Genomic DNA, 27,811 nt, shown 5'->3' with positions numbered 1-27,811 from the left:
GCGTCTACTAGTGATTTTCATTTTCCCTCAAAGTGCACTACAGCATTATATAGGATAGTTTGGGATTAGTTTTATTCATTAACCCGTACTTTGAATGAGAAAATCAGTAGCATTGTACCGTTGAGTCCTACGATACAGAGGATAGTATTGCTTTCACTATTTTGGGAGCAAAATAGCCAATAACAGGTACGACTCTTAAACCATTAGTTTTATCAATAACCAGTGTGTCATAGAATCAGGTGTTGTCCTCTCAGCAGAAATAAGCATTGGCGATTGAGGAAACAAGAAACTTGACACTAGCAGTGTTTTGCTATAAGTTGCAGTAGGTTGTGCCACTTACTGCTGTACAGTAGGTACACATGTTTTGTCAATATCGAATTTAACTTACTAGGCTTCACCTAGGTTAAACTAAAAGAATAAACTACACTACATATTTCCTCATACTGCCACTTAGGGCACAAAAAGAAAAACTTAAGTAAAAATTGTAAGAATTAATATTATTGTAACGTTTACAGTTTCTTCTCAGAACAAAGGACCAGTGGAGACGCGATTAATGAACCAAGCGATAACTTTATTCTTTATCAACCACATCAAAACCAAACACAGGATATACACACACATGAGAAAACAACAGGTACACATCTTTAGGGTGGTAATTACTAAACAACAAGCTATACACTGATAAGACTACACGGGACACTAGAACTACTTTGACATTATTTACACAGGTAGGGTCAGCCGCTGGTCATCGTGCTGACCCTCAGACTCTCCACGGCTACAACTCCCAGCCTGCCCAGCGGTACCATGAGCGCCTAGGGGCGCTTCCTCCTCACCACCAGGCGAGGGCGTTACACTGCCCCCCCTGAAGCGTCTGGCGTCCCGCCGAAGTCGAACACCCCCCTCAGGCTGTACTCGTACTCGGCTAAAGGTTGTGGAACCCTGCATGAGCAGCCGCTGCACCGCAGTGGCGGCTGGCGACCCACAGATGCCCCACTATCTGCCGGCTCTGGCCCCGGCTGCTCCTCTGGAGCCTCCCCACACGGCTCCTCCTCCCGGGCCCGGTAGGGGGCCAGGCAGTCTCGGTGCACGGCCACCACTCTCCCCGTGAAGTTTTTCACCCCGTGTTCGCAACCGGACATGGTAGCAGACCTCGCCCACCATCCTGAGGACCTCCGGGCGGCGGGCCGAAGACCAGGTCCACTGGGGTTCGCATTTCCCAGCCCAGCATGAGTGAGGCCGGGGTGGACAGCATTTGTGGATTCCTGGACCGCGGTCCTATACGCCCAGAGCGCAAGAGGGAGGTGGCGGTCCCAGTCCCGTTGGTGCCGGGACACCAGGGTGGCCAGCTGGGTGGCGAGCGTCCGATTAAACCGCTCCACCATCCTGTCGCTCTGGGGATGCAGCAGGGTGGTCCGCGTCTTAGTGATCCCCAGGCGCTGGCACACTCTGGCGAAGACCTGGGACTCGAAGTTACACCCCTGGTCACTGTGTAACTCCTCCGGCACCCCCAGCCTGGCAAACATCCCCTCCAGTAGTGCATCGGCCACTGTGGGGGCACTGGTCCGGGAGGGCATAAGCCTCTGGCCACTTCGTAAAATAGTCCATGGCCACCGGGACGTAGTGGTTCCCGGCCTCAGTGCGCGGAAATGGGCCCAAAACGTTCACCCCCACCCGCTCCATAGTAGCCCCCACCTGGTGTTGTTGGAGGGGGGCCCGAGAGCGCTCGGGGGGGCCCTTCTGTGCCACACACACCGCACACGTTCAGCAATAACGCTCCACGTCCCGGTGGCAAAGACCCCAATAAAAATGGCCTCGGAGACGCTGCAGGGTTTTTTTGTAGCCGAAGTGCCCTACGTCCGGCTGGCCGTGCACCGCTCGGAGCACAGCCCCGCGGAGCGACTGTGGCACCACCAGCTGCCACCGTACCTTGCCACTGGAGGGTACCCGCCACCCCTGGCACAGCACCCTGTCCTTTACCTCCAAGGCCTTCCACAGGGTGCAGAGGGCCTTGACGGACTTTGGGTGCAGGGCGAGCTCCTCTCGCGTAGGCAGCGCTCCTGCTGCCCTCCAGCGGAGCACCGGCTCCATGTCAGGATCAGCTGCCTGTCGCTGCGCCAGGTCTGACAGGCCCACCCCCAGCAGCCCCTCCAGGGCCATGGCTGCAGCACTCGCTTCCGTCACGGTACGGACGGCCCAATCATGCTGCTCCCGCCGGCCGCAGTAACAGCAGTCCGCGGCCTCACATGGGCGCCGCGAGAGAGCGTCGGTATTGAGATGGCGAGACCCCGCACGGTGTATGACAGTGAAGTCGTACTTCTGCAGGATCTCTATCTGCAGGAACGCATGGTTGGTCCTCATCCGGAACCGGGTCCCGAACAGGTACAGCCTGAAGTGGTGGACCCCCGTCGTCACCACCATCACCTCCAGCAGCTCGCGACGGGTCATGCAGTAGTTCCGTTCAGCCCTAGTCAAAGCCCGACTATAGTAGGCCACTACGCGCTCCCCATCTGGCCCCTCCTACGCCAACACTGCACCCACCCCCGAGTTACTCGCGTCGGTATCTAGGACATACGGTAACTGCAGATCAGGGTAGGCCAGCACAGGGGCCCCCACCAGAGCTGATCGAGACCCTCGCAGCTTCGCTGGTAGAGGTCCTTAGCGGCGCGCCTCGCTTCCACGCAACGCTCGGCCCCCGCCGCCGCCTTGTCTGGCCCCCCGGCTGACTCGGGGGCAGGATCCGGCACGCTCGCTCCCCGGCTCACAGGCCTAGTCTGCCCTGGTGGTCGCCACTGCCTCTTTTTCCCCTGGTTCCGGCAAGCCCGCGTCCCTCGGCCTTCGCCAGGCCTGCCCTCCACCAGGTGAAGTCGTTCCCCCTGCCACACCAACTCCTGCTGGCCCAAGTCCTGCAAAGTCCCCACTCGCTTCAGTGAGTCCAGCCAAAGGATGCAGTCCTTCTGGATGGGTGCGAGGTAGCAGGGGTGGCACAGCGTCGCTGAAACTAGACGGAAGGCGTATCCCCCGGACTGCAGCAAGCTGTCCCGTCACGGTCCTTAGCCACAGGCTGGAGGCCTCCCATCCTGGGGGGTTGGTGCCCTCGGTGTCGGGGAGGATGCCCGGCTGGAGTAGGGTTACCGATGAACCGGTGTCGAGCAGGACCAGGCAGGATTGGTCCTCGATTTGGCAGTGGAGGTACAGACCCTGGCTACAGCCGACTCACCCCACGGTGGCGTGAGGGGCACCGGTCTTCACAGCGCTCTCCGGAGCGGGAGTTGAGGTGTTCAAGGGCGGGCGGCCATCCCTGCGCTGAGCTGCCCCGTTCCCATTTCCTGACGCCAATCGAGGAGTGCGAGGTTCTGGTGCCCGGCAGTACCGGGCTCGGTGGCCCCGGGGAAAAGCTGGTTATCCTCGGTGGGCGAGGAACATGACATCAGTGGCAACCGGGCCCAGTTGCTCTCCTGGTCGGCGCCGCCACAGGGCCAATCTCTCCCGCATCAGGTCCGGCGCCTCCTCCGCACCGAAGCGCGCTGGAAAGCTGCTGCCAGCGCCGCTTATTCGCCTCGGTCCTCCTCCGGGACATCCAGGAGCACCTGGCAGGCTGCTCCTTCCAGCGCCACTGCCAGGTGGCCGGCCATCTCTGCCCGTCTCCAGCCATTCATCTGGGCCGCGAGCTGGAACTGTGCCTCATAGGTTTCCTAAGGCGCTTCCCCGTCGTAGCGACCGGGTCGCACCTGTGCCAATGGGTGTGGGAATCGCTGGTAGGCTCTGGCAGGGAGGGTATCTTCTCTCTGGGGCATCTGCTGGCTAGGAGTAGTGGCCAGTCGCCCCAATTCTTCCGGCAGGACCACTACTGAGTAGCCCTGGTAAGGGCTGTGGCCACCTGTCGCACCCAGGAGTTGCTCAGGCTCCGTATGTACGCTGCCGATGGGTTCTGTCTCTTTTAGAATCAGCCGGCGCTTGACAGAATAGGCTAATGTCTGCCATGATTTGTCCATCCTGCCTGCTTCTGACACCAATGTACAGTAGCGTTTACAGGTTCTTCTGTAGACGCGATTAAGAACCAAGTAATAGCTTTATTCTTTATCAACCATATCAAAATGAACCACAGGATATACACACACATGAGGAGACTGACGGAACACGTACACATCTTTAGGCTGGTAATTACTTAACAACAAGTTATACACTTATAAGACTACACAGGACACTAGAGCTACTATGACATTATTTACACAGGTAGGGTCAGCCGCTGGTCATCGTGCTGACCCTCAGACTCTCCCTGGCTACAACTCCCAGCCTGCCCAGCGGTACTATAAGCGCCTAGGGGCGCTTCCTCCTCACCACCAGGCGAGGGCGTTACATTATTATTGGACCCACTTCATTCACCATTGAACTACAGCATCCATCTGGGTGATGCATGCTAGTCGTTGTGTGACAACGGCACAATTACTCATCCGAAAATAATAATAACAATAAAAAAAAGAATAAAAGTTTTTAATGTGAAAAGATAAATCTTACAGCAATGCAGATAAAAAGAAAAGAAAACAGTGTGTCATTAGGAATAGTATCAGCATGCGTTTAGCAATCTAATCTCTCTCCTGTGCAGATGCTAAAGAATTTTTGTGGGATGTTCGTGTTTATGCTCTCTTTTTTGATGTGAAAGAATTCTCCTGTTGTACATTTCTGTTAATTCGTGCAGCATGCGATAAAAAGTAAAGGTTCATAGAAAGCAAACTAATAATAATAATAATAATTAATAATTGCTTACACTTATATAGCGCTTTTCTGGACACTCCACTCAAAGCGCTTTACAGGTAATGGGGACTCCCCTCCACCACCACCAATGTGTAGCATCCACCTGGATGATGCGACGGCAGCCATAGTGCGCCAGAACGCTCACCACACATCAGCTATCAGTGGGGAGGAGAGCAGAGTGATGTAGCCAATTCATAGAGGGGGATTATTAGGAGGCCATGATTGATAAGGGCCAATTGGAAATTTGGCCAGGACACCGGGGTTACACCCCTACTCTTTTCGAGAAGCGCCCTGGGATTTTTAATGACCACAGAGAGTCAGGACCTCGGTTTTACGTCTCATCCGAAGGACGGCGCCTGTTTACAGTATAGTGTCCCCATCACTATAGTGGGGCATTAGGACCCACATGGACCACAGGGTGAGCGCCCCCTGCTGGCCCCACTAACACCTCTTCCAGCAGCAACCTTAGTTTTTCCCAGGAGGTCTCCCATCCAGGTAAAACCAGGCTTTTTAGGTTTAGAGTTCTGAACTTGTCAAATGCGGGTTCACAACTCTAAATTTATTAGAGCACATTATTCTAGAGTAGAAGAGGTGAAAATTATGACCATGGTAAACCTGAAAGACAAAATTTCCATCACGTAAGTTAAAATAAGTAAGCATTGACACGTCCCAGGAGTCTCCAAGAGTCTGGTTTTAGAGTGCATGTTATAAATCCTCAAAGTGCTTTCTTTTTTTAGAAAGAACAAGGTTTATTCTTATCCAGAAAAAAAAGGTAAACGAAAACAGGCTGAAATTACATTATTAACAATGCACATGAAAAATATTCTCCTGAAATTGCTTTACATAACTTCAATAACCAAAGCAACAATAAGTAATAATAAAATGTCAGCGAGTAGCTGGTCAGTTTTCAACCATATTTATGTTGTGCGTGATTACAAACAGTATCATCACAATTTCAATCAATTTAAGCATTTACCATCTTCTAGGATGAATGCTGTCAGGGGGTATTTGTTATGTCCTGTTACGGTATGTATTGTATTTATTAAATGTGACAATCAGACTAGATCAGACAATCAGCCAGCAGCCATATCACTCTGCAACTCAAAACTGGCAACCCACTGAAGTTAAGCAGGTGTGAGCCTGGTCAGTACCTGGATGGGAGACCTCCTGGGAAAAACTAAGCTAAGGTTGCTGCTGGAAGAGGTGTTAGTGGGGCCAGCAAGGGGTGCTCACCCTGCGGTCCATGTGGGTCCTAATGCCCCAGTATAGTGATGGGGACACTATACTGTAAACAGGCACCATCCTTCGGATGAGACGTAAAACCGAGGTCCTGACTCTCCGTGGTCATTAAAAATCCCAGGGTGTTTCTCGAAAAGAGTAGGGGTGTTACCCCGGTGTCTTGGCCAAATTTCCCATTGGTCCTTACCAATCATGGCCTCCTAGTAATCCCCCTCTATGAATTGGCTTCATTACTCTGCTCTCCTCCCCACTGATAACTGATGTGTGGTGAGCGTTCTGGCGCACTATGGCTGCCGTCGCATCATTCAGGTGGAGGCTGCATATTGGTGGTGGTGGAGGGGAGTCCCCATTACCTGTAAAGCGCTTTGAGTTGAGTGTCCAAAAAAGCACTATATAAGTGTAAACAATTATTATTATTATTAGACTAGGAAAAAGGTGAGTCGTTGATTAAATCGAGTCCTGTTGGGGCTTCAGTGGCTGGGTTTCTTGGAGGCTGAATGAGGGCGCTATGTCTCACCCTTGCAGAAGGAGGACCGTCGGGTGCTGAGGGAGCTGAGGGTCTGGCTGGAGCAGTTCGAGAGAGACCTCGTCCGAGGCCAGGGGGTGGAGGGGAGCCTGCAGGACAAATACAAGGTGATGAGAGGGCAGGCAGTTTATATTGCCTTCATGAAATGCTATCCCCAGACAAGGATAGTTTTTTTTTGCTGGCACTCCACACAAAAATGTTTAAAACCTCAATAATGCAGTACTGACCTTGTTTACCAAATTACTTGGCATCAAATCAATGGCATATGCATTACTGTAATGCTGAGAATGGGTACAAAGCAGCTCACACATTTGTTGTTGCCATCCATCTTCAAACACACAGCGTTAGTCTGAAGGCAGCACATATGCCCGATTGTTTGCAAATAGAGCTCGGATCTATTCATGCGCGACACACGTGCAGATGGTCAGTGTGGGAGCTGCTGCAGCGCGGGTGGGCGTCGCGCTGTTGTTGTTGTCCCTTGCTTTCAAGGTGTCTCTTCCAGGCCCGCAGCACTTTCTAGATCCCGAGAGCTGCATCTGTATTAAAACAGCGGCTGGATACGTCTTCCCGGGTGCCTCTTAATGTATGCAAAACAACGCTGAAACAGCTGCGAAATGTAATTGCGTTTGTTTACATTCTCACTGACATTTAACTTCTGTAGCCCAGAAACGTGGTTAGTTTAAGCTTTCAGATTTATATGAAAAAGCATTCACCTTAAAAAAAAAACAGCAATTGCAGTGATTTGCAATTCAACCAAATGGGGGTTGAATTATTTTGCATGGCGCCACACACAGATATTTCTTTCGTGAATTGTGCTTTGTGAAAAGCTGCGAGTCACTGCTTCCACATGCCCTGAACTGAGAGCGAGGACAGCAGGCATGTCTATGGCTTGTGGATGGGCTGACGATCCAGTTTGTTTTTTCGCATTGCCTTGCAGTCATTTAAGAGTTTCCGGGTGCAATACGAGATGAAGAAGAAGCAGGTGGAGGGGGCACTTCAGCCGCTGCAGAGAGATGGCAAGCTGTCGTCAGAGCAGGCTGTGGTGAAGCAGGCTTGGGAAAGACTGTCATCCAGGGTGAGAGGGGCTTCTCTGCCTCGCCATACTCTGACAAGACTGCCATATGTAGGAGAAAACACTGGATATGAGTTGCTCACACCAACACTGCGTATGTGTTCAAATGTAAAAATACAGTACATGTCAACGATTATAGGTTTGTGAAACAGATCTTTTCTAGTGCTGGACAATTGGGTGGGGTTCAACTTATCACAGCATACTTGTGACAGCAGCAAAAGTTTTGCAAGTGATCCTTATTGCGTGAAGAAAGGGCGTAATCATTAAATTTCCTATGGTTTTTCTTCAGTGTTTGTTGGTAGGTGCACTGCATATTATATTTGGTTGATTTCACTGAGTGGTTTAGTTTCACGTCAAAACCAAAATGGTCATGTATTACTATTGATAAACTGCGTTTATTTGCTTACTGTATTCACAAGCAGTCGTGATTGTGATTTCTAAACAGGTTATTTTTTTCCTTAATGCATTGCTATTTTATTATGGTATGTTTCACTGCTAAGGGCACAGGTCACTTAACTGACACTGGTCTATATTTAAATGTTTTTAGAAACAAATCCCTGAATGAAAGCGTGATGTGAGGATTAACATATCCCCTCTGGGGTCTTTGTTTAGTCATATGGTAATAAGACTATTGTAATGCTGTTGTTTTGAATTTGTATATACTGTACGAGTGTATATACTGGAGAAATTTATAATACAACTCAATCCCCCTCCCTCCCCCTCCTTTCACTATGGTCAATAATTAGAATATAAGTATATTTTCATTTGCCAATCTCTCACTGTCTAATGGGTTGTGGATGTATTTATGAACAACCCACGAGTCATGCAGATAAGCCTGTTTCTTTGTTTGATGCTAATATTGTTTGACAGGCTGCTTTCATAAAGAGAGCCCCCCTTGAGTCCTTGTCTGTTATCCTCAATATCTGTTTGCTAGAAATAGATAAATAAGATGTAGGAAAAAATAATTAAATCAGATTTATGAAAGTATTAATGAAATGGAAATGGAAAATATTTCCATCAAATGGAAATTTACCTTTGCTTTATTTTAGTCTTGGAAGGCAAATTCATTCTCGTTATATTCTTGACTCTTACTTCTGAGTAAAATTAAATCCTTAGGAAAACAAAACCCACAAACATTCCTGAAATATCTTTCACAACAATTTATGTTCTGACAGCCGAAAATACCCCTGCTGCATTGGGCTTGCATTGCAAGTTGCGTTAGCCGGGAGAGGTCTTACACACAGTCGTCTGCTCTTCGTCTGCAGTTCAGAATTTACCCCTCTCAGAACGGGAACAATGACTGTTTTGTTAGTCAATAAGCTGTGTGCTCTTCAGTCCTTCTTTTAAGTTCTGCTGGTTGTCTGTAAACTGGGAATGTATCCAAGCCAATCATGTGTTGAGAAAAGCTTTGAAGAGCTCTAGGTAGCACTGTATCACAAGCACATTGGCTCAGGTTTTTTTTGCAACTTAATTTTTATTATTTTTGCTTTCCATTTGCAAGCCACCCAACAGAAAAAAGCTACAAAGATTTCTAAAGCATTCTTGTGTACATATACTTATAGATATCTTAGATGAAATTCTCACGTATGTACATTTTCACTAGAAATACAAATGATATCATTGATCACCATTCATTTCAATGATATTACAAACAAACCTATTGAGAAAAACAAAAAAACATACAAGATAAACAGATGAGGTTGATAATATTGCTGTGATGTACCGGAGTCTTAATGTTCCATAATTACTTTCATACAGTATTTCTATTAACTTGGGGGAAGAACTGTTTTGATACCTATGGTTACTATTGCTATTCTCCTTCGAGATTTAAGTTATACTAATCCATCCCATGGTCCCTCTACCTTGTTTATAAGTGGCTTCTATTTTTTCAGAGAAATTGTTTGGCTCAGGTTTTTAAAAAGAAGCGCAACTTCAAGCTGTTGCTCAGATAGTCTGGAGCGTTAATGTTGCCTTTCAAAGTGCCGGAGAGGATTCACACGCCAGGATTCAATTCTGCCCTGTCTCTTCCAGCTGCTGGAGTGGCATGTTCATCTGGACAAGTCTCTGCCTGGCTCCCTGGGCGTGATCGGCGCTTGGCTGCACAGAGCAGAGGTAGCCCTGCGAGAGGACATCGCCATCCAGCAGGCCCACGAGGAAACAGCCAATGTGATCCATAGGAAACTGGAACAGCACAAGGTACAGTTCATACTGTTCGCTTCTCAACACTTTCCATGAAACCAGATCAGCTCCTTGAAAATATTACTCCTTGCCTTAGTAATGGAATGAATAACAGAGCTTTATATACAATTTTACGACAACCTTGTTAACATTTACTGTTACAGTATATCAAGTGCTAGACCTTCTTTTTTGATTAAAACCCCAACAATGGAAACCTGAAAAAAAATTAACCTTTCCATTTCCCTGGTTTAGTTTTCTGTCATACAAAGAACAGTTGCTGTGTTTTTCATTAGAAATAACACAACATAGAAATTGTCTTTGAATATTGTCACTATTGCCACTAGAATGGATTGAGAAACATTCTGATCACATGCTAATCATGACAAGTTGATACTGATATGTAAAGTGGTTTACATGTATTTAGGGATGTTAAAAATTGATTTCAAGCACAAAATCGCTACAAATATATTACACATTTGACATTAGAAGTTTTCACCTGCGCTCATGTACTTATTGCCAGTCAGATGAATGCCAATGGCTACATAATACAAATGTGATAACATTAGCTGTGTCTGAAGAGATGCTTAGCTTCACCACATACCTTCTCAGAGGCAGCTCACCTGTCACTGGTCTCTTGTCTCCCTGTAAACAGGACATGCTGAACAGTCTAGAGGGACACAAGCTGACTTTCCAACAGATCCACCGAGATGGCTCTGTTAACGGAGTCCTCATCCCCATGGAGCAGCTTGAAGACATGGCAGAGAGGTTCGTCCTGCTTTGTTCATACTCCCGAGTTTACTCAGCACAAGTTTACTGATTATTACATCCGTCTTCCTCTTCTGTTGTCTCAGTCAAATCTTGTAAAATGTCTTGCATATACAGTACAAACTGAATACCTTGCATCGTATTTATTCTGAGGTTTAATGAAGAGGAAAAAAGAAAGAGACAAAACTGTTTTAGACAACACCTTATTTCTGAAAAGAAATTTTGCCTCACAAGTCAGTTTGTTTTTATTCTTCTTTTATTTTATTTACAGATTAAATTATGTGTCCACAACATCTCAAGCCCATCTAATCAAACTAGAATTCTGGGAAATGAAGTATCGCCTGCTGGCATTTTTAATGCTGGCAGAATCCAAGCTGAAGTCCTGGATCATCAAATATGGCAGAAAAGAATCAGTGGAGCTTCTTTTACAGAACTACGTTGTGAGTAGATGAAAAAATATCAGAATATTTTGCTCTAACCAGCTCTATGGCCAGCAGCCATATCACCCTGCAACTCACAGCTGGCACCCTGTTGAAGCTCAGCAGGTGTGAGCCTGGTCAGTACCTGGATGGGAGACCTCCTGGGAAAGCTAAACATGCTGCTGGAAGTGGTGTTAGGGGGCGCTCACCCTGCAGTCTTTGTGGGTCCTAATGCCCCAGTATAGTGACAGGGACACTGTACTGTAAAAAGGTGCCGTCCTTCGGGTGAGGTCCTGACTCTCTGTGCTCATTTAAAAATTGCAGGGTGTTTCTGAAAAAAAGAGTAGGGGTGTTACGCCAGCATCCAGGCCAAATTTCCCATTGACCTTTACCAATCATGGCCTCCTAATAATCTTTGTCTCTGAATTCTCTTCATCACTCTGCTCTCTCACCACTGATAGCTGATGTGTGGTGAGTGTACTGGTGCACTATGGTTGCTATTGCATCATCCAGGTGGAGGCTGTACATTGGTGGTGGTGGAGGGGAGTCCCCATTAACTGCAAACTCATGCCAGGGCTAGTTATCCCAGAAGATAATGAAACTATTTTTTTCGTACTCTGTTCAAACTCTGTCCAGAATTGAACCCAGGTTTGCAGAGCTCCTAGGCAACAGTACTAACCACTGTGCCACCATGCTGCCCAAAACAAATAACCCTCACGAGGAAATCTTTCCATTTTCATGTAATAATGTCAAAGTCTCATGTTTTTTGCTTTCCATCTTCACCCACCGCAAAACTGAAACGGGTTGGTTACCTTGCCAAGAAATGCTAAGTCAGATTAAAAAAAAAATGATTTATGTGATAAAGGAAGCAAGCCCCTTTAACACTCTGATTTGAAGACATATGCACGAATCTTTTAGAGAGACCTAGATTCTGTTTGTGGCACCTGCTTTTGTTTCCAGTGTCAAGCATGGCTTTTTTTTTATCTTGGAGTTTATTTCATGTAGTGTCCACATGGCTGGTGTTTTAAAGCTATTACAAGTGAGACATACTGTAACCTTACACATTTCAAAGAGCCGATATGTATATTAAAAGCTTGCATTTGAGTAATGTGATTAATTGAAATGTGCTTCTAATGAAATATTATTTTTTTCTTTCCTGTAGTCATTTATTGAAGGACATAAGTTCTTTGAACAATATGAGATGACCTACCAAACTCTGAAACAGACAGCTGAATTATATGTAAAATCAGATGGTTCAGGTAAGAATTAACAGCAATGCAGTTGTATATTTTGCATGAAACGTTCTAGTAGGTACTGTAGCTACATCAGCATGCGTAAGCTGCATAGAAAAAAAGTAAAGGTTCGTTCCATGCTGAAAAGAGAAGAAAAGAAACAATGTTTCAGCTGTGGAGCCTTCTTCAGGCCGAAGACCCCCGAAGATGGCTCTACAGCTGAAACATTGTGTACATTCTGCTTGTACTTATTTAACATACAGTATTTAAGTGTGATGAAGCTGTTTATACAATTAATTATGAAAATAATGAAAACATCATACATTGTGAAAAAGGTTGTATTGCTAAAAGCTATTTCTAAAGATGCAAAAACTAATCTTGAGATGAATGAATACAATTAATATTATGAATTAATTATGAGTGTAATTAATACAAATGTATTGCATTATCTGCTGAAGTCTACCTTTCTGGATAATGATCACTTAAGATAGTGATGATACTGTATACCACAAAGATATGTATTTGACTTAAATACATCAAGATAAGTAGACCAAGGAAAGAGTCTCTTATGCCATTAAATACTGGTAATATTTCAATGAACATTTATAGAATAGATAGAGGGACATAGAACAAGGGCATCTCAATAATCCAGGAAATTATAGACTGGTTATCTTTGTGTTTAACAAAACAATTGTTATACACAAGCAAATATTTAACGAACAGTGTGGCACACAGAACATTAGTCAAGAAAGATTACAGTAAACCATAATGTGATCTAGGTATTCTGATCTCCACATCATAAATAATAATATGCTGTGGATATGTCATAGAGAAGGACAACAAGACTGCTATGACTTCTTCAATCTTTGGAAACTTGTCTGTGGGTGAGACTTGAATGAGAGTTGCAAAAGTTTAAAGGGAACAAATAATATGGACTATTATCTATAGCTCTTAACTAAATTCACTCAGGAGAATAAAAAGGAAATGTTCATTACAGACATTAATTTTCCTAAATTTCATATGTTCGAATGATTAGCTCTGAAGTGCAGAATGGTCTATTCTCGTCAGAAATGTTTCTTGTGTTCCTGTGAAAATTACAGGTTTTAAATCTCTCCGACACTACTTAACTAAGGTAAAGAGATAAAATTACAGCATTTGTCTGAAAGGTTTTTATTCAGGTGCCAGTCAGGAGTTGGCATTCTTTCAGATAGGTAGTAAATGCAATTTTAAAGTAATTAGCTAAGGCTTTTTTGTGTTTGGACTTACATGCGAAAGATGTGAAATTGTACATTCTGAGAGGGTTATCCGTGTAATTAACTCCTTCTAACTATTCTTCAAAGTACTTATTAAACCCTTGGCAACAAAAATAATTACAGTGTTATTGCATCCATTTCAGTCACCCAGTAAGTGGGCTTTACACAGCATCCTTCTAACAGTTATTTTCTACATTGTTTTAAGTGCTGCCGAAGATGCTGATCTCTGTGTGTTATAATCTCAGTTTTAGGTGACTTAATTACAGTATACTGTATGTAGTTAATTTTTTTAAATTTATGAAATTCCAGTGTTAATTTCAAAGCAAATATTACCAGTTGTATCCGAAAGAACACCCACCACAGGATTTGGAGACTGGGCAGTTGTAATCTAAACAGTAACTGTTTTGCAGCCTTTTGAACTGTGGCAAACTGCACAGAGGGGTCTCTCATTTGTATTTAGGCCCACTGCAGTCTGAGCAGGCGTATGTCGTCACACATGTGAGCTCTCACTCTTTCTGCAGCTATGTGGAAATAACTTTCTGACCACGGTTGGAGGGCAGACCGGTGGTCTGAAACAATGAGAAGAACACAACTTTGTAGTTGCTACTGATTCTGCATTTGAATTTGCGACTTAAAAAAAAACAGTTAAATGATTTTCTTGCCTGAGACGTACTGTTAACCTTGTGATTGAGATTAAGTGATCAAAGTTGCTCTTCAGTTTGGAATTAAAGCCATTCTAACTATTATACCAATAGACAGAAATCTTAAGAACAGATAACATAATGAAACAAAAATAACACCCGGTACTAATCTTATGGACAAGAAAATTATGACTTGAAATGCACATGAGACCTTTTAATCTTGAGATTTCTAGTTCAAAGCTGGACTTCACAGGTCAGTTAGGGTGTTGTTACCCTCATGGTAACCATGATGGGTATTTAAAATAACTGGCAATTTCAACTTAAAAAAATAGAAGCTCCTCACCAGCATAACGCAAGTTAACTAACTGTTAGCTTCCTGTTCTAGGGTTTAGGATCAGTAGGAGAGGTAAGTGTAGCTACATAATTAACACCTGGCTGCAAAATGGGGCCACACTTACTCACTGTGATTGATTGACACCTTCAGTCTGGCAGGTTTGGTTGCATATTCCTCACCTGTTCCTCCACGCCGTCTCCAAGTCTGATCCCACTCATATCCGATTAAAGAATCTGTAGATTAAAACATGATAATTACAATAGAAAGTCACCAGATCAAATTTCTTTAAACTTGTGCATGAAAACCTTCATTTCTATTCTCCACGCATTGAACCAGAAATTTGCCCTTAGTCCAAGATTTGAAATTCTAGAGCACTTAAATCATACCTTTCCTTAACTTTGTGTTACTTCATGAAATAATTCAATGATACTAATTTCAGTCTTTGTACTAGGGTGAACAGATATTGAACACCAACCATTTTTTATTGGGACTGACATTTTCATTGACTGCACACGTCTATTTGTTGTTCAGGATCACTATAAAAGTGGTAATACAAATTCAACTTCAGAAACATTTTCTGCACCAAAATTTAATTGCCTAATTTTAGACTTTTGCACTTCCCCTCTACTAACTAATGTTTCCTTAAAATGCCTGCACTTTTAATGTGGACAGTTTACTTTAAGTGGAAAAATAAGGAGAATGATTTATGGAGGCTGCTTTGCTGTTGACCTGGAAACTATTAAATGAACAAGAAGAAAGGATGTTGATGGTTTTTCTTGGCGTTACCGATGACATGTCCTTTTCTAGCTGAAGAAGGGGAAGGGGTGAGTAAGTTCTTGAGCGACACAACGGCCCAGTGGAGGAACTTGTCTGTAGAGGTGCGAAGTGTGCGGAGCATGCTGGAGGAGGTGATCTCCAACTGGGAGAAGTACAGCAGCACAGTGGCAGGCTTGCAGGCCTGGCTGGAGGATGCGGAGAAAGTGCTGAACCAGCCTGAAAATGCCAAACGGGTAGGTCTGCATTCGACCTGTTTATTCCATCTCTCGAAATAAGAGAAAACCAGTTTAGATTTAAGCCTGAGCAGAGAATTCGGCAAGCCTTAGGAGTCTGATTTTCTGAAGACAAGAAAAATAGAAATTGTGATTATGCTATTGTTAGTATTTGATGTAACTGATAGAAACACAAATCTAAACTGTTATATGAAATTTGGAGTGTAAATTACCTGTTTTACTCTGACGATGCTTTGTCAACAGGAGTTGTTTTCTTTGTGTAGTCTACTACACGAATTTTCATTTTAAAACTTTTTTACTATTTTTCCCATTCGTAAATAACCTTGGGAGCCATTATCCTATTAATGTTTTCTTCCCTCCAAAAAGAAGGAAAGTCAAAAGTCATTATGAGCAGCCAGCCCCTTTCTTGTCCCAAGACAGCCTTCTGTGTGGTAGTGAGTGTGTTTCATTCTCTCTAATTCCACACTATTCCTGCCCTTAGGAGTTCTTCAGGAACTTGCCTCACTGGATCCAGCAGCACACGGCCATGAACGATGCAGGCAACTTTCTCATCGAAACCTGCGATGAAACAGTCTCCCGGGACCTGAAACAGCAGCTGCTGCTGCTTAATGGAAGATGGAGAGAGCTATTTGTTAAAGTCAAACAAGTAAGTCCTCTGCAGACAACAAAATTATTTCAATCGCTGAATCCATCATGAAACAAGCTCAATAACAGAGTTTCAGCACTGGTCTCTTTCAAAGCATCTTGTAAAAAGATTTACAACAGACAAAAAAAAATCATACAGCTAAGATATAGAGTGGATTCACTAAAATAGCTCATGTTTCAGTAGTTCAATTAATAAGTTGGACAGTTGCAAGTATGGGAAGACAGCTAGTAAAAAAACTCCTCAATACATAATTGTAATAATGTATTGATGTAATAATGTTTTCTTCAAAATTAATTTTGGGGTCAAAATGAATTTGGGGGACATTTCTGTAACACACAACCTTGAAAGTTATGGTTTTAGAACCATTGCTAATGAAGCAGTGTAGTTAACTGTTATCCTTCTAATTGTTTCCTCACACTATGGCAGTATGCAAGAGCTGATGAAGTGGACAAATTGAGGAAAGAATACCAGGATGGAATGTCTGCTCTGAAATCATTTGTCGACACTGCGAATGAAAAAATGACGGCCCCTGTCCAAGTGTCATTTTTGAATGTGAGGACTTTTGTGCAAGATATTGAGGTAAGAAAGTGTAAGAACGATTCCCAAGTAATGCCAGCTAAGTAAAAATCTCCATTGGAAGGTTGAATCCAGTTTTCCACAACTTATTGCTTAACACCCGGGCCCTGAATGGAATGGAATTGAGATTCCCCAAGCCAAAATGCACGCCAGATATAGGCATGCTTGAGATCAGTATTCTGACTGAGCTACTATGGCCTTTATGACTCTGTGGTTGAATGTGATGTGTTTGTTGGGCAGAGGCATGTCCAATCAATGAGCTCTCTGCTGTGAGCACTGTGTGAACAAGAATCACTGTCTCTGACCGTGTATGTTTCAGAGGAAAGCAGGCAAGATCCTTATCCCTCATGTGTTGGCACAAAGGCTGTTGACCTGAATGGGAAGGTGAATGAATGCAAATGTTTGTAATGATGGAGCATACAGTGTAAACAAAATAATGGGGAAGGACTTATTCCAGAAGAAATAGCTACAAGAGATTTATATTGAAAGGCAGATTGATTCTATACTTCAAAATGAGATAATACTGAAATATTTGACCATTTACAGCACATTATCAGGTTTACAATACACCTCCACCTCAAATGTTGATTTCAACATTTCCAATATTTTTTTGGAATTTCTCCTTTAAAATGGTTGACACCAACAGTTATCACTTAAAAATAGACCCTTAAACTTAAATTTCCTGTCAAGATGTATTGCCTTAATAATTTCCTTTCACATTTTTTCCCCCATAACCAAGAATAAAGCTAAAATGTTCTATCCAAGCTGGAAATCCACTATCGTTATCAGGAGAAACAATATACATTTTCAATTCAAACAGTGCAATTTAGCATTTTAAGTCATACCTTTCAGCAACAAACGTGTTAAAGGAGAAATGTTAAAAAAATATCGGAGAAATGTTTAAAGGGAAAGAGCCAAGTATCCTCTGCGTATTTCTACGCAGTATTTCTAGATTAGTCATCTACTGTTTCAGCAAGGAAAGAAAAATTGAACTATCGAGTTTATTTTTAATGGTTCAAAGTGGGAGCTGTCCGTCAGCCCTCCCTCCTCGCTGTGTGCTAAGCAGCCCCTCTCACTCCCTTTCACTGTGTCATCATGCAGGACGTGAAGCAGAAGGTGCCAGTCATGGAAGCCCAGTATAAAGCGGCTACCAGGAATGCTCAGCTGCTCACCAAGGACACTCCTGAGGAGGAGGCCAACCAGATGCTCGGAGCAATGGGAACGATCAAGGAGCAGCTAAGCAAGGTACCGGAGTCAGACCCCCACACAACTAGTGTGGCTGTAAGGGTGGGATCATAGAGTCCAGTGAGGCATGGTGTCACCTTCATTATTCATACTGACAAAGATCAGTAAATCTCAATAGGAAAAGTACTTGATAATATGGTACATTTGGAAAAATTACAGCTGCCCAATCCAACCTTAGTCTTGCTGCTATCTTTTTATTTCTGGGTACTTTTCCTTTGGCAGTTGAGATTTTTCCTCTCTTGTGTCTTCTCCTCTCCACCACTACCTTAGCTCTGGGATACTTCTATAAAGTTTTGTTCTTCAACATTACAGCTAATGCAGTTGAGATCTGATCCTTTATCATTTTAGATAAGTTAGTGGCATACCGCAGTGGTATCAGTTAACTTTTAGCAGTTGAACTTGAACTTGAACTTTATTGCCATATGTAACCGGTACTGGTACAATGGAATTCTTACTTACAGAAAGTCTCTCGATTGTAAAACAAGTGTAAAAACAAAACAAAGTGCAAACAGTGCATCAAGACAATGTGCAAACAATAGACAATGTGCAAGTAAACATGCAGGCAGTTTGAATGTAAACAATACAGACATGTAAACAATGACTGGAGACGTACAATAAATAAATTACAATGAGGTAGATGGTGATGGTGTGGGTGTGGTCCGAGGGGGATGGCTAAATGTGTTCGCCAGTCTCACTGCTTGTGGATAGAAGCTATTGAAGAATCTAGTGGTAAGTGTCCGTATGCTCTTTTGCAGCTGATCAACTGATAGTGCCCTTTAAATAGTTTAAAAAATGTATTCTTGAGAAAGATTGCGAGGTATTTTGATGGTAGTAAAGGCTCAGCAATTTACATGTACTGTGTTTAGTACTCTCCATCCCAAAACTCCCAAAGCACTTCACATACTGTAAAGGAGACCCACTTCTGAAGTGTGGCCCCCACACGGATGATACACAGCAGCCTGAAAAGACAGTCAGGAGTCTGTCTCAGAAGTTAAAAGAAGTTTTTATTTCACGTGCATGGGAACAAAACACACAGATGCGCAGTGTATTTTTCTCAAAGTAATAAACCTAGAACAGTCATTAAATATTTTTCTGTTATCTATCACACTTTCCTGTGCTTACAAGATTGGCTGTGTTCCAAAATCATACATCCTCCTATCTCCCTATTTGCTAAAGATAACTTATATTAATACAATTGGTCACTTAGATTCGTAACACGCATTCCTACTCAATGGTATAGGAATGGTATAAGGTATGGTAGCCCTTATGTCCACTCAAGTATTACCGTACGCTGTATCGAAGTACATAGGCTTAAAATATCTAATTTTATTAAAATAGAAAATATGACAACAGATCTCAAGCTTTCTGAAACCAAATACATAAATTACAGGTTTATGTAATTTACACAAAAAATGGTAAAAAAAAACATTTTTTAATTATTCAATTTAATTCAAATTTTTCTGTGCACACAACAAATTTCCATGGTCATTTGGTATACCACCTGGGGGCGCTCCACATACCACCAGTGGTACACATACTACAGTTTGACAACCACTGCTTTAAACCATTAAGGGAGGAAAAGAAAATGTAGTTGGGCCCAATTGTACAAGCCCAAGGTGGAATTTAACCAGGAAAGTGGGATTAACCTTGGGATCTTCACTGGCAAAGTAATTAGAACCTTTGTTTAACAACTCATCCTAAAGACATTACCTCCTACAGTGCAGTGTGCCCAGTACCATACTAGGGTAGTAGGCCATTGGCTTTGGAAATTCTGATCCAAAAAGGAGAGCAGAGCCTAGTGGTTGACAAACAAGTTTTCCTTGGACATTTCCCCATTTCACCACAGACCAAGCTGCATCTTATTTAGTGTTAGAACTGCAAAGTGATTATGGCTCATTGCTGCTAATGCAGAGACAGCTAAGTGTCTCCTTTTTCTTTGAATGGCAGATAAGAGAGCGATACTTGCCTTTGCTGCGTGAGTCACAGTCCTTGCTATCTCCTCTGGAGGAAACAGAGAAGCAGATAACCAGTTTCTATCAGTCTCTGGAGAAGGCCAGCCACATCACTGCTGGCAGAGACTCTGAAGCCTCTGGGGACTTCAAGCAGAAGTGTCAGGTGAGAAATAACGATCTGGTCACCATGGATACTAACAAGGTAGGGGATTACTGTGTAGACATTGTGTGTGCTTGTCTGATAAAAATGGTTTAACTCTTAATCCATATGACATAACACCCTGTTTTTATTTAAGGGGTTTCAATAGTCATAAAAATAAACCAAATCCCAACAGTAGAAAGGTTCTATTCAATTTACTAAATAAAACAAAAACAATATTTACTAAAAAGACAGGCTTTGACTCAAAACAACTCTGAACACACAGAAACTTACTTCCTTCTATCAAGCAGAACTCCACCATACTAATTAGTTCTGTCCCAAGGGCCAGGTTTAAATGCTCTAGGCCCCACCCAACTCCCTCTGATGGACAGGTAACTTTCCATTTATGTAGTGGTCAAGCATGGTATAACAGGTTTCAAAATGGTGGAATATACAAAAGGCAAACAGAGGACAATTGTGCATCCACACATAAAACATTCAAACACAACCACAACTAATAATAAGACAATCATCAGTGTTTTCATGATTCTATCCTTGCTTAATTATCCAGGTAAGTACTGTGTGTGTATATGAAAGAACTTGCAAAAAAAAAGAAGGCCTTGTGAAAAAAAACAGGGAAAACAAAATAGTATTTCTTTACAATCTGCCAATTTAGGCTTTTGTTATTCAGGGAAAGGTGTGTTTCTTTCTTTTTAAACTGCTGTTAACAAAACCGTGTGCTCAATAAATTGCAGAAGCTCTTCTGACATGTCCTGTGAAGAAATGGAGCTGGCACAGACAGTAGTTAACAAAAGTACAGTAGCTCCAAGATGCTCCAAGCATGTTTTTTTTTTTGCTAAAGCTTGCTAGCTATAAACGTTCATTAACTTAATTCATGGATTTGTATTAGTGGTCTCATTTCAGTGTTTAGATGATTGTATTGGGCACATTGTTTTAACAGAATAGCATATATGAAAAATGTTACTTTGCAAAGACAACAATAAGCTTTATGGATCATTTCTCTACATTGGAAAATGTTTGGTTTTTTATGGAGTGATGACTGAGTTGGGATTAGATTCTGAACAAAAAAGCCAGAAATATGTACATTTTTAGAAAAATATACATCCTCCAACTTGTGTACCCATGTGGTTAAATGCATTAAAATGTAGAAATTTAAATCTACAGAAATTAAGGCTTCAGTGAATTTCCTGTTTTCAGTGCTGCTGGGTTGACTATTGCCATTTGATATGATGTCTGAAAGTTGTTCCATGTACAGTATGTCTCTACAGGGCTGTCCGATGTGTCAGTCTACCTGTAGAGATTCCTGTAAATAGCTTCCAACCAAAACTATGGTTTTTTGAAATTTTTCTGGCCCATTACGTTGAGTAACTCCCCTTGTTGGGGAAAGTGTGCATACTTTGATCGTACATGTTTTATGGAATGTTCATTTGCATGCTGGTTTATTTCTTTGTTCATGGATTCCAGGAGTTACTTATTTGCCAACAAAACTGCAAGAAATCTTTAGCACTGATTGAGAAGAACAACCAAGCTATTCAGAGGACCCTGGCCAGCAGCAAGACCCTGCGGCAGTTCGATAAGGCTCTTCTTCAAAAGAGGGTAACTGAGCTGCAGGCCACTTCCCAGGTTAGCCACTTTACAGTTTCCAGCTTCGGCCACCTGATCTCTATCTCCGAGATCTTTTCAGGTGTAAAATGTCTCTTCTGAGAGCAGGATAGACTGAAACCTTTTTCCAAATACCAGATGTTTGATGATCAAGTTATTTTGTTTTCTCCAAACAGCAGCTTCTCATATTGACACAAGCTATACTCTACTGTTTCTGAAATGTTCCATAACATTTTTGTGCCCTGCTTTTGAAGAAGATCAGGATAAAAAAAAAAAATGATATGCATATGAGTCAGAATGTCATGTGTTAAGGCACACATTTTGCCGAAGAATGTCACATTGAAGAGGAACAATACATGAATGCAATTACACCACCTGCCTTTTTGAATGACCATACTTTCTTTATTGTCCCCATTTATAAATTTGGTATGTTCTTTGGTATTTTCTGATTTCCGCATCATACTGGAATCATGTCATCTAAATAAGCTGCTTATTCTAATAATCAACCCATTCTATGAATAAGAAACACACTTTCATGTTTTATAAATCTGTGGGTGATGCGTAATTCAAAATGAATAATTAAGAACATTGTCAAATATCATTGGTTTGCTCATACTTGCATTCTTAATAACAGTCTCATTTTTTACCATCCAGGAGCAGAGACTGTTTGTCCTATTTCTCATTTTTCATCAGTAAATCAAATTCCATGCATCCTTTATTATCATGGTTGGATAAGCTGTGTTTTTGCTCTTGAACACTTGCTTTTCTCCTTAGAATAGAGGTTACGTTTTTTAGAAGAGCCACAATTCCCCAAACACCTTCTTGCTGTAATTTCTCAGCATTCAGCTACTGTACCTCCTACAATAACTCTTATGCTGTATTGCACTTGTATTTTAAATGCCAAGCTAGCAATGTACAGTAAATGGCAAAGTGCACGTATTCGCTGTAAATATGGTACACATACTGTACCACCAACATACAGTAACTGGCAATTGTCATGTGTTTGTGCTGAGACAGGCCATTCTTTTTCCATCTGGCTCTGAAAATTAAAAGCTGTTTAATACTGTATCATCTACAGTCCAGATGATTTTAATTAGATGTATCCAGTTATTGGGTGTTTTATAAGAGTTCTTAAACTGCTGTGAACTAAATGCCACACTTAAATATTTAAGCAATTTTATTTTTGATGGTTTGAAAATGTTGTCTGAATATTCCTCTATATGCCTTTGTTCTATCCCTGTGAGATGTTGTAATGAGATTGTGTGTTTCCTGGGACAGCAGCATGAGTATTAATAGAACCAGTATAATGAGCTCTAATGATAATGTTACAGAGATGTGTGACCAATCAGCTCAGCTCTTCTTTTGTTCAGTCATCCTCCTCCCTGTTCACCCTCTGTTTATTACAAGTCCAAAAACATGGCCAGCAGCCATAAAGTACTGTAAGTCTGTTTGTGCACCTTTAATTCTTAATACAATAATATTTACATAATGGAGCAAGGGGAAGATCATCCTTATTCACTAAATGTGAATTGAAAAGTACACATCCCCACTTCTATGATATGGTATTTGATTTAAATTTGATATTTTGTATTAAGAGCACATTCATATACTGAGGAGTTTCATTGATTTGTAAAACAGATACACATCTAACACTGCACTGGACAGTTTCAGGGTCTTTTACAGTAGGTTATATCATAATGCATGTATTGGCAGATGCTTGTCAGCTTGCTGTGGTGTCTCAGTAGCAGCCTAGTAACTAGCAGTGACAAGTGACTGCTGGTCACTAGCAGAGTTCAGTAGCTAGTGGTGGTGTGCTGGGCCAGTTTCAGCAGCTTTGCTTGCCCTCTGTCTGTGTCAGGCCATGGTGAAGGAGGCTGGGGAGTGGAGGAGACACGCTGAAGCCAACAGTAGCCTGATGAAGAGATTTGAGGAGTCCAGGATTGAGCTGGAGAAGGTTCTCAAGATTGCTCAGTCATCTTTGACAGAAAGAGGAAATCCAGAAGAATTGCTCAAGAAACACACCGTAAGAAAAAAAACACATTTGTTTACCTTACAGAATACCTACATCATGTGTTTCTGTTAGTATTATTTAAGTTAATTGAGGTTTTAATTATTTTTTTTGTTTCATTATGCAGTTCTGAGTTAGAGGATGATTGGATGTATTTCTTTTAAACATGGAAGACATACTCAGCATTATAAAACTGTTCATGAATATAATCATTTTTTCAGTTGGTTGGGATAATGAAAATAAATTGAAGATATGATTATTGAAGATATGATTATTGTAATAGGATATGAAAGATGTAGTAGGCTTTCTTTTTTGATTAACAGCCACATGTTAATATTCCCATATCAATAAAAAATATATCAGGTGCTGATAAACCCATTTCTAATAACAGTGTATTTAGTATGCAAATATATTGAAATATAATATTATACTTCAATATAATATACTGTATATAATATGTGGTTAATATAATATTGAAATACTGTATAAACAGCTCTATGCTTTATGTATCTCTAGACAAAGGTGCAAATATTTATAGTTATTCCAGTAAACAGTGTAGAATACAGTAGTTATTAGAGATACTGTTATTACAGTACATCTAGATTTAAATTGGTAGTAAAATTACAATATGATTTATCTGTTTGAGACTGATTTACAGGTAGAAAGAATGAGAGAATCTTACCAAGTTGTTGTTATAATCATAGTCACAGTACACCCTGCTGCAGATACTGCCCCTGTAGATGAAATAAACAGACACCCACGCTTAAGCTTTTTAGGTGCTATAATAAATTCATATTGAATGCAAATGTACACCTGTTTATCCATATGGCACTACAATTTTTTTTTCTAATTCTAGCAAGCATTCCTCAGCTTGTGGAGACCATAGGTACTTAAAATCTCTTGCAATGTTCAAGAGTTACAATAAATAATTAAGCTACTAATACAGACCTTTCAGTGTCAGTAGGGAGTCTGAGGAAAGATGCGTCAGCTTCTGTCCTGTGTGCTGATATTAGCTGTTTAGATATTTCACTGTAGGGACTTAAATTTCTTTTTTGGGGTCTTTTTACAGGACTTCTTTGGGCAGCTTGACCAGAGGGTCTTGAATACATTCCTAAAGGCCTGTGATGAGCTCACTGATATTCTGCCAGAACAGGAACAGCAGAGCCTGCAGGAAACTGTGCGGAAACTTCACAAACAATGGAAGGTCAGACCAGTGTTCTCCTGTATAACATGAAAGCTCAGACTTTCCATTGTACCATGTAAAACTGTGTCAGTCTTGATTTGTTGAGTTTGCCAGCAACAACAGGGGTCACTAATACATTTAAAAAAAATACTTTAAAAGGTTGGCATACACCTGTATTACATTTTAATTTAATTTCCATCACTACTGCACACAGTGTGAATAAATAAACATACACCATACAGAAGAAATATCACTTAGCCAAAACAATATTAACCTAGAATCTTACTGTATATGGTATTTTGACACAACAGTAGTTTTGTTCTTTTACTGTAGGTTAATGTATAACACAGTGAGATTTCGATTAGTAGAGTTTAAAAAACAAAGAGTTTTCTACCTAGATGCAGAGATTTAATTAAGATTTAATTTCATGCCACCTCAGAACAAAAAAAATGTTCTTTGTTTAGCCAAGACAAGCTACTTCTTCGTACTGAGTTTTGTGGATTGCAACATGATTACAGCACATCACCAAAGTAGTTTATGTTATGATATTCTGTGATGGGTGTCATGCTATGCACTGACCAAGACCAAGATTTTACATCTGAATAAAATAAATTAATACTGAATTACACAAGGTTTTGCAATATTGTATGATAAATCAACTGGTTCCCAAATGTGATTTATTTCTAGATTCGTATATTATTTATTATATATTATATTACTTATCTTATATTATCTTATTATTTATCTTATATTACTTGATTGTATGTTATTAGTCCAGGCTGTTTTTTTCCTAAATTGCATTGCATGTGCAGAGAGTTAGTGTGATCGTGGGCTGTAGAATATTGTAAGATTGTTTAGCATGACTTTTTGTCTTAATTTTTACATTCTAAGCATATTTCATCTCCATTCACTGAATTGCTTGAGTTGAAAGACTTACTCTTTGCCAGCAACGAATACATCAAAAACAAAATCCAGCTTTCTGAAACAGCTTCAATTGCCACGTTCATTTCTCTCATCCGTTGTCTCTCATCTACAGGATCTGCAAGCCGAAGCACCCTATCATTTGCTGCATCTGAAGATTGAGGTGGAGAAGAGCCGTTTGCAGCTGTCTCTGGAGGAGTGTAGCTCTGAGCTGGCTCGGGAGAATAAAGCCCTCCCCACGGCCGGCAGCGAGAGGCTCATCCGGGAGCACAGGGTGAGGATGGGCACTAGATCACTGCTCTCGTTTCTAACATCCCTCCGCCTTGTGGGCATCATTTCATCTCTCTTGCCAAAGGCATTTTGAATCTGGAGAAGTCCAACTTTCATGGTTATTTCATGGAAAGAAATTACCACCCTTGTGCCTCTGAAACATCAATGTAACAGCTCAATTAATGATGCCCTTCCTGTGATAGTAAAAGCCCCTGTTTAATTGGCTGATGTCCATATATCCATACATTAGATCCTGGTTCTTTTTGGTTAATAATGGAGATCCTGAGGATTGTGTGTTAAGATTAATAACTGAGCCCTATACTAAGCATGACCCTTTTGATACAATTCCTGCAGTATAACCCAGTCCTGTTTGAATGCTAGCTCTCCCACAGATCCTCTTTTTTAAAGGACCCACAAGTTATTGCTGGAGTTCCCAGCAACCCCTGTGTCATCACTGTGAACACTGGACCCCTGTTGTTCAGGACATGTATTTTTTGGAACTCCTGTATCACTGTTAGATTTGCTGCGTCAATAATGATCTTGTCTCATCTGGTAACTAGACAGAACTTGTTCATTTTGTTAATGTATAAACATAAAATACACTAATATTCAAAACTTCAAGGAAGTGAATTTATTTTACTGTAACATAACTTTAAAAGATATATCTGTCGGAGACAGAGAATTTCTGATAGTTGCTATAAATGTTTATCGGTGACCCATAGCTTACAAGTGCAGGGTTTCACAGCAGAGGGGGTCTCGGCGAGACACTGAGAGAATTAGGTTGAACTTAATTAACGGTTGAACTGGATGTTTGACCCACTGGTGCTGTCTAGGCTTTCTTCAGGGAGAAGGGACCGCAGCAGTTGAGTGAGAAGAGACTCCAGCTGATCGAGGAGCTCTGCCAGAAGCTTCCGGAAGGGGACCCAGCCCGCAGTGCTGTAGGGTTCTCCAAGAGGGCCCACGCTGACCTCAAAACTCAGATCGACAGCACCCACCAGAAACTGCTTCAGCATCCAGACAAATGGAAGGAGTTCAACTCCAGGTGAGAGCATTGCTGTGCTCAATCTAATCCAGATCTTGACAGTTTACACACAGGCAACAACAACAAAACCCAACAGAAGCACTGATGTACCAAGTTTAAAGAACTTGCCTTATGCTTTTCTAAGTTGCTTCTCATTTTAAAAATCCTCTTTATTATACTCTGGCAAATATTTTGCTTCTAAATCTGAAGACTGTGCAATTTTCATTTTAAGGCCAAGTGAATCACTAGTTTAATATCTGAATGTGCTTCTTCACATAATGCCACTGTGATCACTATGCTGTTTCGTTTTGGTGTTCTTTTCCTTTCAGATTCTCAGAGCTCTCAGCCTGGCTTTCAGCAAAGGAAAGTCAACTGAGATTGCTGCGTAATAGAGCCAGTGACCCAAGCAAGTATGGGCAAGTGAAAACGACAATAGAGGTAATTCTTTTGCCAGGCTGATGGACTTTATTGAGTGTTACTGTATGTTGTTTCCGGTAATATAGGTCCTGGAAACTGATATTCCCTGTTAACACTGAAAAAGAATAATTTCTTTGTATTATTTTTATACACCCATATCTTTTATTTTACGAACATAGTTCGCTCCCAGCAACCCTTTAGAATAGAGAAAATTAATTAAAAGAAAAACCTGTTTCCATTACTTCTTATGGGGGAAAATTACAGTCTGTTCTGGGCCTCAAAATGTCATCCCTCCTTTAAGTTTTTCCACCAAAAAAGACAATAATAATTAACATTCATACTGCAGTTTGTCTTTTTTGTAATGAAAAATCCTGCTTACCTAGTTAGAC

At 41.7% G+C, this 27,811-nt stretch overlaps 1 protein-coding gene across 16 annotated transcripts in view; it reads left to right on the top strand.

Moving 5' to 3' along the window:
- Window positions 1-27,811, top strand: part of LOC102698598 (nesprin-1) — a 223,230-nt gene that overhangs the window by 52,456 nt on the left and 142,963 nt on the right. For 13 of the 16 annotated variants that reach the window (XM_015347237.2, XM_069178700.1, XM_015347256.2 and 10 more), the window contains 18 exons: window positions 6,517-6,624; window positions 7,455-7,592; window positions 9,621-9,785; window positions 10,420-10,532; window positions 10,804-10,972; window positions 12,114-12,210; window positions 14,463-14,483; window positions 15,219-15,421; window positions 15,903-16,067; window positions 16,494-16,646; window positions 17,745-17,888; window positions 19,836-20,003; window positions 21,465-21,623; window positions 23,461-23,625; window positions 24,680-24,814; window positions 25,830-25,988; window positions 26,818-27,026; window positions 27,335-27,443. In XM_015347237.2, the coding sequence (XP_015202723.2) occupies window positions 6,517-6,624; window positions 7,455-7,592; window positions 9,621-9,785; window positions 10,420-10,532; window positions 10,804-10,972; window positions 12,114-12,210; window positions 14,463-14,483; window positions 15,219-15,421; window positions 15,903-16,067; window positions 16,494-16,646; window positions 17,745-17,888; window positions 19,836-20,003; window positions 21,465-21,623; window positions 23,461-23,625; window positions 24,680-24,814; window positions 25,830-25,988; window positions 26,818-27,026; window positions 27,335-27,443 (2,580 nt within the window). The remainder of the gene's footprint in view (window positions 1-6,516; window positions 6,625-7,454; window positions 7,593-9,620; window positions 9,786-10,419; window positions 10,533-10,803; window positions 10,973-12,113; window positions 12,211-14,462; window positions 14,484-15,218; window positions 15,422-15,902; window positions 16,068-16,493; window positions 16,647-17,744; window positions 17,889-19,835; window positions 20,004-21,464; window positions 21,624-23,460; window positions 23,626-24,679; window positions 24,815-25,829; window positions 25,989-26,817; window positions 27,027-27,334; window positions 27,444-27,811) is intronic. The other 3 variants (XM_015347318.2, XM_015347323.2, XM_015347246.2) reach the window with 1 other exon arrangement.

Source organism: Lepisosteus oculatus, chromosome 2, assembly GCF_040954835.1.
Source record: "Lepisosteus oculatus isolate fLepOcu1 chromosome 2, fLepOcu1.hap2, whole genome shotgun sequence".
NCBI classification, from domain to species: Eukaryota; Metazoa; Chordata; class Actinopteri; order Semionotiformes; family Lepisosteidae; genus Lepisosteus; species Lepisosteus oculatus.
Note: the sequence above shows the minus strand (reverse complement) of the source record. Positions and strands in the feature narration are given on the sequence as shown.